We start from the raw sequence: 17,136 nt of genomic DNA on the forward strand, positions 1-17,136 counted from the left end.
GTTTATAATATTATGACTGGAAAAATACTAACATGTGTCATGACTTTACATTAGATGATTTATAGGGAAGGATCATGTGTGGCCCATTTAATTAATTAATTAATTTATAAATGTAACTAAAGTCTAAAGTAGTTATTGGTTAGTTTAGAGGGAAGGAAAAAAATTAAAGTAATGGGTAGTGGTCCCATTTTGGCCATATCATTAAATATGTGTAATGAATATATTTAGCTAATACATATAAACTTACAGATGAGTCTATACTTGAATTGTTTTGTATCAAATCTTATAGCTCACAAGCTTGTTTGTGAACAATTTTTTTTGCTTAGCTTCTGCTTGTTTATTAAATGAGTCTAAAATTAAGACTCAAGCTTGATTTATTTATAAACAAACAAATATGACTGAGCTGAGCTCGAGTTGTTTATGATCGGCTTGGTTCTTTTACAACCCTACTCATTTCCTTTTAAAAAAATTTCGAGGAGTTTTGGGATTTTTGTAAGTTCACTTTTTAGGAAATTTGTTTTATGATAGATGCCATTTCTAAAAATTCCTTCATAAAAGAAGTGGTGAAGTGCATTGATTTTTTATTTATTTATTACTATAATATACATAGAAGATAAGTTGAACAAAGGAAATCAAGGACCCTCTCTCTGTTCCTTTGATCTCATTCAATCTTCACTTTCACTTTGAATCCACAATTCCACATACTCCTTGTATGGATTGCGCTACCAACAACAAAACTAAAGACTAAATCAGCCTTTTTTTTTTTGGGAGAGAAACAACATAAGTTTTTTATTGTAAAAATAAAATTAATAACAAGAAAAACAAGAAAATACAATGAATATATATCAGGAAAGACTATACTCTCAGAGGAAATATGATAGTAAAAACCGAACCAATATATGAGGGGAAATAATAATATTATAAAATGGAAACAAATCCTGTGCTCTCAAAAAAATCGCATTACAACCTCAAAGACACCAAATCCACTCAAGGGAAAACCTATCTAGCGAAGAAAAAAATCCACCCCCACTGTGAAGACACAAGGGATCGGTAGCCATGAGAAGGAGACCACTCAGTGACCGAGACGCATGTTTAGCATCTATCATTTTGGTTCTAATTCTAAAGGGAGCTCGTATTCAAACTAATCCAAGTCATATTTAGGCAACAAAAAAAAAAAAAAAAAAAAAAAATCCCTTTTAAGGATTTTAAAAGGCGGCTTGATTGTCATCAATGGAGGAAACAATCAATCTGGTCAGTATGAGAATCATGGTGAGAAGTAAGGGTGGCAAGCAGTGATTAAGCCATATTCTATATATTCTAATTTTTTTTTTAAGGGGGGGTCAATAAGTAAAATTTTATTTATAGTTTTTTACTTTTTCATAAAAAATTTAAAGGGATGAAGGAATTTTTCAAAGTCTAAGGGGGTCCGTAGGCAGCCCCCTTTACCCTTTCAGTTTCGTTAGGTGAGAGACCCACAAAGGCGAGAGACTGATCATGTCAAAAGCAATGCTTGAAGAGTGGTCAAGTAGGACTTGAATGCACATTAGCAGTGGCGCTAATGTGCATTGAGAATCTCTCTCTTTTTGTTCTAAAAATTTGCTTAGCTGCCTAAGTGTTTGTAGTATTCCCTCCCCCTACCAAAAAAAAGTGACTCTTGTTTGGATTGTTTGGTAGATTAAAAAAAGTGATTCAAATGTTTTGTTTTTGTTTTTGGATTGTCAAAAATTTACCAGACCACTAACTATTTACCCTTGGATTTGAGTCAAATTGTTTGACATTTTAAGTCAAAGAAAGTTGAATAGAAGTTTATAAATTATAATTGTTTAACACTTAACACATATCTTTCAAGAAACATGCTGGCATGGTTTGGATTTGCTTACTTCTCCGTGTGCCAACTGCCATAGAAGTTAGGCTTAGACTAGACTAGAACGGCATTCCAGAGAAGAGCCGGGTCCAATTCCACTTTTACGAGGAGTTGTTTTCATCAGCCAGTGCATAATGGACTGGTTTTTGACTTTGTGTACGAGGTTTCGCCCCACGTAGGAATGGCAACGGGTCGGGTTCGGGCCGGGTTTTTGCATACCCGAACCCGACCCGCGGGCCAAGACCCGAAACCCGGACCCGGCCCGAATAATAATCGGGTTTTTTTCTCGGGGCCCAGACCCGCCCCGCCGGGCCCCGCGGGCCCCCGGGCCCCGTTTAACTTATTGGGCCCAAATTTAGCCCAACCAAAAAAAAAAAAAATTGAAGCCCATTAAATTTTTTTTCCTAAATTCAAGCCCATTCAAGTCATTTAACATGGCCCAAATGCAAAATTTGCCCCTTTATATGGTAGCCAAATCATTTACCTCCATTTATATCATTATATGGCACCCAAAATCATCTTATATGGCAATAAATTACTAAAAAAGCTACAAAATAAATCTCACAAATCTAAGAAATTACAAAATGTCTTATCCTCCACAAATCAACAAATTAAAAAGACTAAGAAATTGCAAATGGTTTAGAATAATTACAAACCAACCAATTAATCTAACAAGTCTAAGAAATTAAAACGGCTACTAAATTATTACAAAATGTTTAATCGTCCACAACTGTGACACAACTCCCTTCCTCTTCATTAGGCTCCTTATCATCAAGAATTGTTTGAAAATCACAATCACCAGACATAGTTGAAGAACCTACAACAACAAGGAATTAAAAAATGGAATAAACTTCATCAATTTGTAACAAGCAAATATAAAAATACAATTTTGATTTTATAAATAAAAATTAGACAATTACTAACCGTTGATTTCACTCCATAACCAATTCTGAGCACACATCATTGCCTCTATAGTCTTGGGATGTAGCCTACTACGGGGTGGACTTAAAAGCCTCCCACTAGTGCTAAAGGCAGATTCTGAAGCAACAGTTGTGACAGGAATGGCTAAAATGTCTCTTGCAATCCTTTGTAAAGTAGGATACTTGAGACCATTACTTTTCCACCATCCCAAAATATCAAAATCTTCATTTCTCTTCAACACTCCCTCATCAATGAAATAATCAAATTCCATTCTAGCACTCCCATGTTTCTTTGAACTATTATTCACAAACAAATCAAAACATGACATTGACCCACTCAACCTAAACTTCATTTGAGCCGCAGGGCTTGAAGCACTACTTGCAGGAATATGAGAACTTCCTTCATTATTTGCAGGGGACTCATCTAGATCTCCATACTCATCAAGCAAATCATAACAAAGATTCTTTATTTTTTCAATCTCCAAATTTGAATTATCACCATAAATGTTAGGATAATAAAACTCCAATAACTTCATCTTATATCTTGGATCTAAGATAGCAGCAACAGCCATAACAACACTAACATTAGCCCAATAAGAATTAAATTTAGCAAGCATGCTTTCTGCCATTGTAGCTATCATCTCATTTGAAGACAAACTCCATTCATTCAATGCAATTTTCAACTCACACACCAAAGTAAAATACATATTAGTTGTGGGGTACTTACGACCTGAAAAAAACTCAGTCACACTATGAAACAACTCCAACTTCCCACAAATATCTTTAGCTAACTCCCAATCATGATCATATGGCAAAGAAGAATAAGATGTTTCACGTTTAGCCAAACGAGGAAAAACATCTTTATAAATCAATGCAGTAGAAAGCATTAAGTAAGTTGAATTCCAACGAGTTTTACAATCTAAGACTAACTCTTTGGTGCATTGAACACGCAATTGTCGTGCATTTTCTTCAAATTTTTGCCTCCTTTTTGGTGATCCAGTCCAATAAATCACACTATCACGAATCCTTTCAATACCATCACCAATAAGAGACAATCCATCTTGAACAATTAAATTCAAAATATGTGCAGCACATCTCATATGCAACATAGACCCACCCAACATGAGAGAACTAGTATCAAGCTTATTCAAGAGAAGTCTTATCATAGCATCATTAGTACTACAATTATCAACGGTTATTGTAGACAACTTCCTATCAATATTCCACTCTAAAAAGCAATCAACAAGGACATCAGCAAGGACATCTTTTGTGTGTGGAGAAGGAACATAAACAAACCTAAAAAAATAATAGGAATAATTATAACATAACTCAATAAACATTCTAAATGTAAAGTCTTTAACATTCAATTTATAGATAAAAAAATTACCTTAAAACCCGGCTTTGCAACGTCCAAGTATGATCAATAAAATGAGCGGTAATGACCATAAACCCTCTCTTTTTGTTACTCGAAGTCTACATATCAGTTGTAATTGCCATCCTACTTCCATTCTTGTCCGTCATCTTCAAAGCTTTCTCCCTCTCATTATCATAGATTTTAAGAATGTCACTCTTCAAAGTATTTCTTGTGACAAGTTTAAACAACGGTTGAAGAGAAACCACAAATTCTCTAAATCCAATGTGGTCAACTATTGAAAGGGGGTATTCATGTAGGATGACCATACGAGCAAGATTATTCCTCACTTTGCCTTGATCAAATTGATAAGCATTTAAACTCATAGTTCCATCCACCTTATTTTGTTGTTTAATTAACACTTGTTGTCGCATATCCCTTATATCTTTAAACTTCAACCGTGGACATCTTGCTAAATGATTACGTAAATGGGTTGTACCTTGGCTAGAATCACCCAAGTAAAGTTTGCTACAATGATGACATTGGGCTTTAATTTTTCCATCAACTTTCTTCCTTGTAAAATGATCCCAAACATCTGAGGTAGTCTTTCTTTTTCTAGTTGTATCCAACTCCAAGCCCTCATTTGTAGGCTCTCGCTCTCCCTCTCCCTCTCCCTCTCCCTCTCCCTCTCCTCCTCCCCCTTCTTGTTCCTCTAACTCTAAGTCTTCTCCTAAGTCCACCGTTGGGGATTTTGGACTCCTAATTGGTTCAAAAGTTTAGGAATTAGAATCACAACAAATATACTTAAATTTATTATGTGACATACTCATTGATTAATACGCACAAATTCATAAATACACAGATTCACAAATTCTATCAACCCAAATATAATTAAACATAATTAACTACAAATTCCAAACGCTTACTCGTTGTTTAATGGGCATAAAGGTGATGGTGATCCTGAGGGTGAGCTGCCAGGCGACAATGGTGAGGGTGAACGTGAAAATGGTGAAGAAGGCCGCATAGCTGGCAAAGGAAAACTTTCGGTTCTCAAGGGAGAGCCACTTGGCGAGGAAGAACTAGATTTGTTTCTCAAGGGAGAGCCGCTCGGCGAGGAAGAACTAGATTTGTTTGTGTTTTCCATCTCCGTTTTAGGCTCTGCATTCACAACAAACACAAAATCATGTGACATGAATTACTTGCATACTAGATCAGAAGAAGCCGGTTAAATATGGTTGATTCTCAACGATCACTCACCCAATAAACTAAAACACACATAAATAAAAATTGAAATTTGGAAAAAAAGTATTATCATAAATAATTACCACATTTACATTTACCAAGCATCTCACACAGTTTCGAATTTCCAAATTCTACTGGATTAAGGAAAAAAATTTAAAAAATCAAAATACGAAGAATTACTTTCCAAAAAAAAAAAAATGAAACAGTTCCAACTAAAATTTTGAATCAGAACTCTGTTAACGGCTAAAGTCCACTTCAATCACATAATCACCAAATTCATAAACGTAACATATTTTTTAGCAGTTCAAATTCGTTGAAGTTCGAACTTCTTCGAGCTTATAAGCTAAACCACTTCAAATATTCAAAATTCAAAATTGCAAACTAAAAACAAAAAATTGAACTAGGTACATTATTCGAGCATAACTGTAAGATTCAAACTAAAATTACATTTCTCAACTACTTGGTGAAAAACACTTACATTTTAATAATTATTATAAAAAAAAAAAGTACCATAACCTTTTACCGGTTCTTTCACTTCCTTTATTGTCTTTATAGAGAACAAGGAGGACGTGATCCATCCTCTCAACACTAAAATCCAAACAAACACAAATGCAACTTTAATGTTCATTCCCACAAACAAATCCAAGCAAGCCTATCTGAAATAAACCCCAAAATATGACCAACAAGCTCACTAGTCACTATTCTCCTCGTACAAGAGTGAAAAAGGAGTTGAGGTTTAAATCCTCCCAGCCAGCCCCAACCAAAAAAAAAAAAAAGCTAATTTAAACAATAATAGCAAAATAGAAATTGAATTCATAAAATTATGGAGCAAAGGATCAAAATAGTTGAACCTGAAAAATAAGACCGGCAAGAAGGTATTTCCAATTCTCGGCAAGAAGGGTGATCTCTGCTGTTACCTCTGCACAAACTCTTTTCCACAGCTTCTCGTCCATAACAGTAACAAAACCCAGATCAATCAATTAATTAATTAAAACAAAATTAAAAAAAAAAAAGAAAAAGAACCCCAAACAAACAAAACCCCAAACTCAAAGTGGAGAAACAAACAAAACCCCAAACTCAAAGTGATCAAATCGGCAAAAAAGAAGGATACCCATAAGCCCTAAAATTCAAATCCATCAACAAACTTAATCTTTAAAAAAAAAAAAGCATAATTAGGATCTTAATCAAGATACTAACCTTAAAAGCAAATGGACAAAACCCAAAATTGAGGCTGGCTGAGGCTGTGAGTGTGAGAGAGGCGAGAGGGCAGGGGCGCAGGGCTGAGGCTTGAGTGTGGGAGGCGGCTGGTGTGAGTGTGAGAGAGTAGAGAGTAGAGAATTAGGTTTCTTACCAAATCAGAAAATATATATATATAAGGGGTATTTTAGTAATTACCTATACCGGGTATTTAACCGGGTATTTATCCGGGTCGGGTTCCGGGTCGGGTCTGGATTTTTTTGATAAAACCCGGACCCGACCCGGACCCGCTTCGGGTTTTTTTTTTAAAATCCATACCCGACCCTATTCTTTATCGGACCGGGTAAAACCCGGCCCATTAGGGTCGGGCTAGACCGGGTATCCGCGGGTCGGATTTAAATTGCCATCCCTAGCCCCACGTCTTCACGCGGAGAAAGTGTACTTTTCAGAACAGCTTTTGGGCCAAAGACTCAGTTTGGGCTGGTTGCTGATTTTACTAAGTTCAGCCCATGCTTAATAAAAGGCTTTAATTTTTGGGCCCCATAAGTCCTATCCCTTTGACCCATCTTGTGTCAACTACTATCATTTCCTTTTTAAAAAGTTTTGGGGAATTTTGGGATGCCATTCCCAAAAATTCCTTCATAAAAAGAAGCGGTGAATTAAGTGCATTGATTTTTTCCTTCATAAAAGAAGCAGTGAATTAAGTGCATTGATTTTGATTTTGACACCAAACATTGCAACTACCATCAATGAATCTTTGTCACTGTTTTTTTTCCCTTGATGTCATGACTAATTCTTTAATCATAATCTTAAAAACTTCGTCTTTCGTCTTTCATCTTTCATCTTTCATTACTATCAACCTATCATCATCCTCAATGCGATCATTATTATTGTTATTATAATCACCACAATCACTATTATTTTTACTATTATTATTGGTATCACTACCATTACCATCATTGTTATTACCACTGTACTTATCACTAACACTACTTTCATATGGATAATCATAATTAGTATAATGGTTGTTTATCACAATTAGAATAATATATTGTCAAATTGATTAACATGAGAGGTTCATTCCTTCGATCCCTCTTTTTTGGATCTCCACGTATTTCTTTTTTTTTTTGTTGTGCAAAACACTTCTCAATTTCTTAATTTAATACAACTTACGTAATTTTTAATGCAATGAAACATTCATGCCATAGATATATGCATTGCAAATAACTCCGTAGTGTACGTGTAAGTGAATTCTTTCTTATATGTGTTAGTGCAAGTGAATTAGGATTACAACTCGGCATGCGAAACTAAAGTTGATGCATCTAATTCATCAATCAATCCTATGCATACCTGAAAATGAAAATACGATTTTTAACAGGAGAGCACTGTTTTAGACTACTTTTTGTGACATTTATACCTCAAATTTCGTAAGCCTAGAGGAAAAGTTTTCTTCAATAGCGTCTATATATGATTTCCAAAACATTGAACCTGCTCTCCAAAGAATTTTTTAAACGTTTTACGAACGGAATCAAAAAATTACAATCATCATAGGCATATACAATTGCAGTTATGTACTCAAGATGTCACAGACAACGAACTCAGATGAATGATCGGCAATGATTAGACCCTTAAAAGAAGAGGAACTAATAGGGGATAGAATCATCATATCTAACAAACCAAGATCATTAGGGAGACATATTTGGTGGACCACTAATTCCCGAGTAACCCATATAGCCCAGGCCCAGGGGGGCCACGAGAGAGCGAGAGAGAGAGAGAGAGAGAGTATTATTATTATTATTTTTAGAAAGGTACATACTACATACTACATAGAGAGGTTTCGCCAAAAGAGATACATTATTGTGTCAACCTCATCGGATTCTTGTTCCCTCTTCTTCACAAATGATTTTAGAACCAAACCATCCAAGTTAACTGTACCTAGCTACCTTTTTTTTTTTTTTTTAATTACTCCTTTAAGTTGTTTTTATCTCTAAAGAAATATTTTCTTATTGTTAATCAGTGGCCGAGTTCCACACTTACCCAAATTGGAATATCTCCTGCTATATATAAAATAATCCTGATTTTTTTAATATATTAAATATATCAATAATCCGAATTGAAGCATAAAAGATGATGGTTAAAGAAGAACATTTATTAATTTTTTAAACTCCAAAACCATTGCTAGGCAAGCACATCCTGATGATATTTCATTGGCATATAATAGTTCTAGTCATATAACCAATGGGAAAAGAAATGAATATTAAAATTTCAACGTGCACCTTGTGGGGGAAAAGAAAACCCAAGATTGCGAATTGGATGACATGAAGATATGATCTTTTAGTCAAGTCGGCTAAATAATTTCAATTAATACCATCAATTTCTATCTTCTTTTTTTGTTTGTGTTTTTGTTTTTGCAAAAAGAAAACAAAAAACATATTAAAAACGTCAGCTTCATATCATGGGTGATGATTCAATCAAACATATTAGACAATTGAGACTTGTGAGAGAAAGAGAGAGACGCATCACCAACCGGTGAAAGTGAAGATGGAAGGAAAGCATAGTAGGCTATGTCGGCCATGCTTGTCGTACCATAGTCAAACCTGAAAACTCTCTTCTTCTTTTTTTTGAGTTGATTCAAAGTTAGAGAAAGATTTCGGCTTTCTTTGTTTTTCCTTGGCACAAAAAGTAGGGCCACAAATATACTCATACTTTTTTTGATTTTACTCATAAAAGGTAGCCAACAAGACTAACAACACCTTTTTTCAAACCCTTGAAGTTGAAGTTGAAGGCCCCCATTTCTCTCAGATTTCATTGATGGCCGACTTGCACCCACGCTTTATTTTGGTCTTTAATTTAAAAATGCATCAAAGACCCGCTAGCCAATCGGGAATCTTCACTAAATGCTTTTTAAAGCTATAATCGACATGTTCTTGGCACTTGGAAGATGTGTACGTAAGTGTCACTACCTAGTTAGAGGGATGCCCATTTTCATTTTAAATTATAAGTGCAATTATTATTATTATTATTATTATGGTTTTGTTTTGACAGAAAACAATAAAAATCTTCTTGAATTTCTAAGATAATGGTTGATTATTAAAATTTCTAAAGTCATAGTCATTCACTGATGGATGAATGGTTTTATATTTTAATATATATAATTTAAACAACCGATTAATCAATATATACATATATACACACAAATACATAAAATATGTCTATAATATGATTTAAGATAGATTCTTTTATTATATGTAACAAAAGTATTTACATTAAGCAATTTTTTCTGTTAATCAAAACATCTTTTTCCATATAATTAGTTTTTAAACTATGAACTATCTTTTGAATTATATTTAAATATTTTAGATTAATATATATTTTTAAATAAAGTATATATTACACAGTTAGATTATACTAATAGTTATAAAAATTATGAAACATACAAAAATTAAATAAATTTTAATAAATTTAAATATTAAACTTTATCCATAGATGCCATTTCTTCTATAAAAAAAATTGTGTCCATATCTTTAATTTTCAAAATGTAAAAAAGGAAAAAAAGAGGTATTCATTTTGGAAAATAGATAGGATTTCTATTAAAGATATCTACTTTTACATTCTTTTTATGGACTTTATGTTGAAGATGCTCGTTTAATAAATGACGTATGAAAATAAAGTAATAAGAGTAAAAAAATGAATCATTAATTATTTATATAAAATCATCTATTTTTAGAAATATATACATTGGAGAAGTTTTAGATTCAAAATTTTTTTTTAAATTTTTTTTATAAAAGATTCAGAAACCTTTTAGTTTAATATGGTATACGAGTAATAAAAGGCAAAAAGATGTTGTAGTATTTATTTACATGAATCTATTACATTTAAAAAAAAAAATTAGGGGGGCATTAGTCAAAATTTCTATATTACTTTATTTTTAAAAATTACTTAGGAAGGAAGGGAGGATTTTGAAAATTCAAGGGTGCCATGGCCCCCCCCCCCCCTTTCATTTGAATTAGAGTCACTGATGGTTGGTGATGGAGTTGTTTTCAGATTGACAAGATCACCATTCTTGGCGCATGATTATTTCCTACTAAATTCTCTAGGTCATAAAAAAGGTGTGTAAAATCTCTAGCTAGAGTTCGAGCCTTAAAAAAGATGAAGAAGAAGACTAGTCTTTAGAGATAATGGTAAATTAAGATCTAGAGATTTACAAGCAGTAAGAGAACATAAAAGTCATGATGTGGTCAATTCGCTTCCTATGGGCTAAAAAAATTAAAAGAAAATGCTTTACAAATGGTTCTAACACAGACCACAGATTGTATTCTTTCGCCTCGTTTGTAGTCCTCTACTAGTCTACTTTGACCTAGATTTTAAAACGAAAACTAACTTAATTTCAAGGGTCTCTACGAGGAGGCCCTCGTGGCCTATATAGCTCGTGCGGCTCCATGAATATTTTTCAGGGTGGTTATTAAGAAACTTAAATTATACAAAATTTAATAAAAATAGAATTTCATATATTAATCATAAAAAAAAAAAAAACATACACGCAAAGAAATAAGTCATACAATTTCCTTTTTGAAATTTTTGGATGATAGTCTCATTATTAATATTGCAAATTATATCTTTTTAAAATTTTTTGTTTCATAAAAATTTTCATGGGCTTTTGCCACTGCTCTCACTAAACAAATTAACATAGTTACATATTCTGAAAATTTAAATGTTAAATTGTATGTTCTTTATATTCTTAAAACATATATCAAATTTCATGTCAATCAGAATTTATTTACTATTTAGTTTTTTTTTATGTATAATTTTAGACAACAAAAAATTGAAATTGAAATATTTGAATGATGACATAGCTATTGATATTTGATCTTTTTGAAAATTTTCAAGTATAAAGGATTTTAGAAAAAAATGTAATCCAATGATGGATTTACCAAAATTGACATCCAATAAAAAAAGATTGGGTGAAGTTGTAGTCTTAATCTACAACCAAGTTTGTTGCTAAATTTTGTCCAAAGTATAATTATATAAAGCCTAACAAAATTTAAGGTGGTCCCAAATATTTTTTAAGGATAAAAAATCATAAATTTTTTAAAATTTACATATAATAATTCATTTTTTTCCAAGTTCAGGGTGGTCCTGTGACTAGGAATGGTAACGGGTCGGGTTCGGGTGGATTTTTCTATACCCGAACTCGACCCGTGAGTCCACTACTGTAACTTGAACCTGGCCCGTTTAATAAACGGGTTTTTTTCCACCCCAAACCCGCCCTGTCGGGCCGCCGTGGGCCTTGTCACCTCATGCCCAACCCAGCCCAAAATCAGAAAGACAGAAACACAAATTTCAATTTATGAATTTTCAGCCCAAAATCACAAACATAAACACAGAAATCACAAATACAAATTTCAGATCTATGATTTTCACTTTCAAAATCACAAACCAAACACAAATTTCAAATCTATGATTTTCCCTTTCAAAATCACAATCACAAACACAAACACAAAAATCATAAACACAAACATAAACTCACATGATTGAGACGAACTAAACCCAAAAAAAAAGAAAAGAAAAAAAAATGGAGAACGAGGTGGAGCAAGGCCGAAAGGCCATGGGCGGGGAAGATGAGAGGGGCAGAAGGCTGTGCGATAGTGCGAGATCGACGACGACAAGGACGAAATGGAGTTGAGAGAGAGAGCTGTGCCAGTGCTTGATTGCTTGTGGGCTTGTGGCTGTGTGAGTGAGATTGTGAGCTGAAGAGATGAAAGGTCAGAGGCAATGTGTGAGGTGTGAGTTGAAATGAAATGAAGAATAGAAATTTTAGGGTTTATGAGCTGAAGAGATGAGAGGTCAAAGGTAGCGTCTGAGGTGTGAGTTGAAATGAAATGAGGAATAGAAATTTTAGGGTTTATAACTATATATATATATATATATATATATATATATATATATATATATATATATATATATATAACCGGGTCGAGTTGGGTCCAGGTTTTGTAAAAAACCCGGGCCTGACCGGACCCGCTTCGGATTTAAAAAAAAAAATCCAAATCCGACCTTATTTTTTAACAGGCCGAGTACCCGCGAGTTGGGTAGAAATTTCCATCCCTACCTGTGACCATCCTGCACTTTACATGGAGCCGCCAGTGCATATAGCCATTAATTATGCATGTATTTCCGCTAGGTGTTGCTTCTGTCCTCTGCTTTGAATGGAAAGGAGCATATCTTGGTTTTCTCTTGTTGGGTTTTGCAATTTGACCATTTTGGTTAGATGATGCATTTATTTTCGCTTTGTCAAACACATGAAAGTTGCTTCCAATTGTAAGGTGAGTGCTGGGCACATACTATCTGGTCCTACAAGATATGGCCGGAGATGTTTGTCTCCTTAAAAGAGGAGAAAAAGTCATGTAGGCCAAGTTGGATGTGTTTATATAGGCTCAAAATGTTTACATGAAGAAGTTTCAGAACTCATTGCTTTTGCTAACTTATGTCTGTGTGAGATAAACTCGCTTTTAGATCATAGAAATCAAGATTTGGGGTTTAATGATGGTTTAAGGCTTTAATTATGTAAAATTGATAAAATTTCTTGCAGTTGTTATTCATCAACTTACCCCAAGCAATGGTTAAAATAGTAGTTAAAAGATTATATTCGTTATTTTCTAATATTAATACTTTTGTAACAATTGCTAATTTTATAATGGTACGAATGGTTCTAAAGTTGAATCTTTTCTCCACACAACTTAAGTTTGTGAGAAAATTTGTAATTTATCAATAATATACTCTTGGTTGTTCACAGACACCTGCATATATTACAAGAAAAAGTACATGACCCATTCCGCTTGACCCAAAATTTAAAATATAATCCTACATGCATGATCATATTGTTATAATTCATGAACATGTTAATTAACTCATATCATAAAAAATATGCATTTCATAGATCGAGTTGATTATATTAAGAATTAAGTTAAATTTAAGAATATATGTGCATGCACAACCTCTCTCAAGTGATCTAATGGATTTCTTTCAAGAATATGGATAAAATATTTGTTATACTCATCTTCTTGGATCAATACACAAATCTTTCACGTGATCCTTTAAGGGAATTGTACTTGTTGTTCTGCGTAAGAAATTGTAGAGTTTGTAGCGTTTGAAGAACTGTAGGAATGGTGTTTGAATGATGATTGCTAAGAGGGTTTAGGAGGAGCTAATCGAAGAGCTATATTACATAGAAGTAATCTAATATCTCTATCAAAAAGCTCTCTCAGATTTGAACAACAAATAGATTTTGGTGTAGATATCTCTATCTTATATTTGGCTTTTGAATTTGGTTGTGGGGGATATTTTGGACTCTGTTGACTGGATAATATCTATCTCCTTAACAAAATGAAAGAAATCTAAAAACATGAATATAAGGAGAACCTCAATCTCTCACCATGATATTCCTAATATAGATAAGTATTGCGATAAAGAGTTGAGAGTAAGGTCTGCTCTTTAGGTTGTAACTTTGTATGATATATCACAGATACTGCAACTGTAGGAAAAAGCTGTTCTAAGTGCACTCAGTAAAGCCTGATTATGCCATGTACTTAGTATAAACATGAAAATAAAATGTAGAAATGAGAGAGAGAGATGCTCATGGTCACATTATTACACCCCGACAATTGAACAGTGGAGCAGTTTTAATCATAACGACATTTGCTATTCTCATGATTCAAATCCAAATTCTTAACTTTCAAGCTTTCATCAAGAAGATATTGACATTTAACGGGACCCACTAATTAAGTTTTGACTCATGATAATATTAATATTCTCAATATTCGTAAAATGAAAAATTTTCTGCGCGACCTTGTGACAGATATCATTAATGCAAAGTATGTTGCACAATTTCGTTTACTTTTTGCTCATTAGTTTTTCACACAGAATTTGTGTTTGACATGAATACAAAATCCAAAAGTCTTTTGAAGCTAAGAATTTGGGTTCACGTCGAAATAGGTCTCCCCCTCCCAAAAAAACCTTTTACCAAGTTTCGTGACTATTCCAATTGAGGCAGGGCTCGAAATTTGAAGCCCCCTTATAGTCTAAGGTTTCTAGCGTTAGGTACTTAGGTTTTTTCAAAAGAGAAGCTACCAGTCTCACATCTAATTAAGATCGTCACCCTCACCTTTTTATTTTGAAAAAAGAAAAGAGAACAAAGACACATGGTAGGCAGAGGCACTGATATACACAGACACAAACACTGACATCCAATAAGAGAACAGTTGAGAACATAATCTCACAAAGGCGCCAAAATATAACTATTTGTATATATGAACTTGTTCTAGCAAGCAAAAACACTATAGTACATGCACTCATTAAGCAAAAAAGCAGCAAGCAAACTCAAAAGTCACTACCTTACCTTCATCAAAAAACCTATTAACCTGTTGGAAAATCACCCCACTGATTACATGTAAACGCGTGATCATATTTTCCAACTTCCATCAATCTATTCTTATTACATTAACTAGTATTATTTTGACCAGAAATCACGTAATGCATACAAAAGCATACACGTAACATTAACAAATAACAACATGCTACCACGTTATATATTCCATTTGTACCTTTATCTTTTATTTTATTTTATTTTTTTCCCTTTCAAATTATCCATTTTCTTGGATATCTAATTCATGATTGTGGAAGTAGCATTTTCAAAAATAGCCCCACAAACTTCCTCCTCCATCTGAATTTGCCGGCGAGTCATGTGATGAGTTTATTCTGGGCGGTGATACCAGCATTCCTTCTGCCATGTCGACCAGAAGACTTGGCATATCAAATATTGCCTCCTCATCTAAGAACTCTGTTCCTGATGATGATGTCCAACCAGCATTCATTGTGCTACTATCGTTCTGCAACTGCTGGAGTTGTGACTGGCTTTCGCTTAGTTCCGCCTTCTTTAAGGCCGCAGCGGCTGTGGCAGCGTTACGAATATCAACGGACGATGTAGAGGCTGGAATTGGGTATGTTGCAACTGATCCAGGGAAGTTAAGAACTGCATCACTGCCTTTTAGGGCCAGAGCCGCCACGTCATAGGCGGCAGCCGCCATCTCCGGGATAGGGAACGTGCCGAGCCATATACGCGTGGTCTTACGTGGCTCCCGGATTTCCGAGACCCACTTGCCACTCCGGCACCGGATTCCGCGGTACATTGGGTGTTTTCCAGAAGTTGATGATGATGATGATGATGATGATGAGGCCATGGTAGTGGTGGTGGTGGTGGGTTTTGGAGATTTAAGTGGCTGTGGCTGTGGCTGTGGCTGTGGCTGGTACTGGTTGGAGGATGGGGAGTCACACGTGGGAGATGGGCTATCGCACGTGTGAAAAGGGAAGGAATGTTGGACTTGGACTAATTGTAATTGGGGTGGAAGCTGGGAAGAAGGGTCAAGGGGTGGGAGTGCTGCTGGCTGCTGATGGGGTTGGTCTAATTGGTGAATATTAGTTGGAATGTTAGGGTGGTCAGCCATATTATATATTTATATATTTATAGGTATACATAGGGGTGTGAAGAAGAATAGGACAATGTCAATATTGAGGGTGAAGATACTAATTGTGTGTATGCGTGTGAGAGAGAGAGAGAGTGTGTGTGTGGGTGAGGTTACAGTAGGGATTTCAGGGAAAGATAAATAATGATGATTGTTTGTGAGTATGTGTTATAACAAGGTTTAAACCGTGGGGATCTCGCGGAGAGAGTGACTCAAAAAATGGTGGCATCAAGTGGGTTCTATTACTATTAGTAGTAGCTAGGGCTTTTGTTTGAGACGAAAAAGTTGAAAAATAACACTACAAGATGAATGGGCCGGGGTTTTGTTTTTGTGTATGGAGTGCGGAGGATAGTATGAATATTTATGTTGATTCATGATAGTGAGTCAGGCGCACGCATTCGGCACAGCCTAGAAATTAGTTGTTTTCTACTCTCTCTTAGTGCCATCAGCCTCAACTCCACTCTTTAACTTTGTTTTTTGTTATTTTGTTAATGCTTAATTTTCATTGCTAGTAGTTTTCTTTTTGTGAGGTGGACTAGGAGCTAAGTGCTATTTGCAAATTAATATGGACTGGTTGAATGGATTTGGAGAAAATTGCAAATGTTGGGAGCTGATAAACCGTGTGATGTTGTGGGTAAACCCAAATTGAACATTATGTTACCAGAAAAATACATATTTTAAGGAGTTTGTTAATTTGGGTGAGACCCAAAATACTTATGTGGCTAAGTTCCCCTATAGCCATGTATAGCTCCAATTAGAATCTTCATTAATTTGTTTTGTTTACCCCTTTTTCATTAGCCATTTAATTAGACAACAAAAATTTTCAGAACCAAGAATTATGTACTCAAAAAGGGAAAACAAAATGTGGTTGATGGCAGATGAATCCCCTATTTTCAAAATTGATTGCCAAGGGCAGAAGAAGAAATACGAAATTTGGAAGCCTCACCATTCAAGCTACCCATCAAATAATAATTCCATATCGAGCTAATCAATAAAAGAATCTGATATGACTGATGCCTGATGTACATACTTCTTTTTGATGAC

General features: G+C 34.6%; 1 protein-coding gene and 1 pseudogene across 1 annotated transcript; both read right to left on the minus strand.

Moving 5' to 3' along the window:
* Positions 1-2,580: 2,580 nt before the first annotated feature.
* LOC142612091 (zinc finger BED domain-containing protein RICESLEEPER 2-like) lies at positions 2,581-6,330 on the minus strand (annotated as a pseudogene).
* An 8,516-nt stretch (positions 6,331-14,846) lies between these two features.
* LOC142613839 (ethylene-responsive transcription factor ERF027-like) lies at positions 14,847-16,431 on the minus strand. Its single transcript, XM_075786351.1, has one exon. It carries the CDS (start codon positions 16,072-16,074, stop codon positions 15,262-15,264), a length of 813 nt encoding a protein of 270 aa, XP_075642466.1. The 5' UTR covers positions 16,075-16,431; the 3' UTR covers positions 14,847-15,261.
* Positions 16,432-17,136: the final 705 nt, after the last annotated feature.

The sequence above is a fragment of the Castanea sativa genome, chromosome 10 (genome assembly GCF_040712315.1).
Source record: "Castanea sativa cultivar Marrone di Chiusa Pesio chromosome 10, ASM4071231v1".
Taxonomy (NCBI): Eukaryota; Viridiplantae; Streptophyta; class Magnoliopsida; order Fagales; family Fagaceae; genus Castanea; species Castanea sativa.

Bases quoted from the DNA above. Each gene is read 5' to 3' on its own strand.
- LOC142613839 (XM_075786351.1), bottom strand. From the start codon at position 16,074: ATGGCTGACCACCCTAACATTCCAACTAATATTCACCAATTAGACCAA.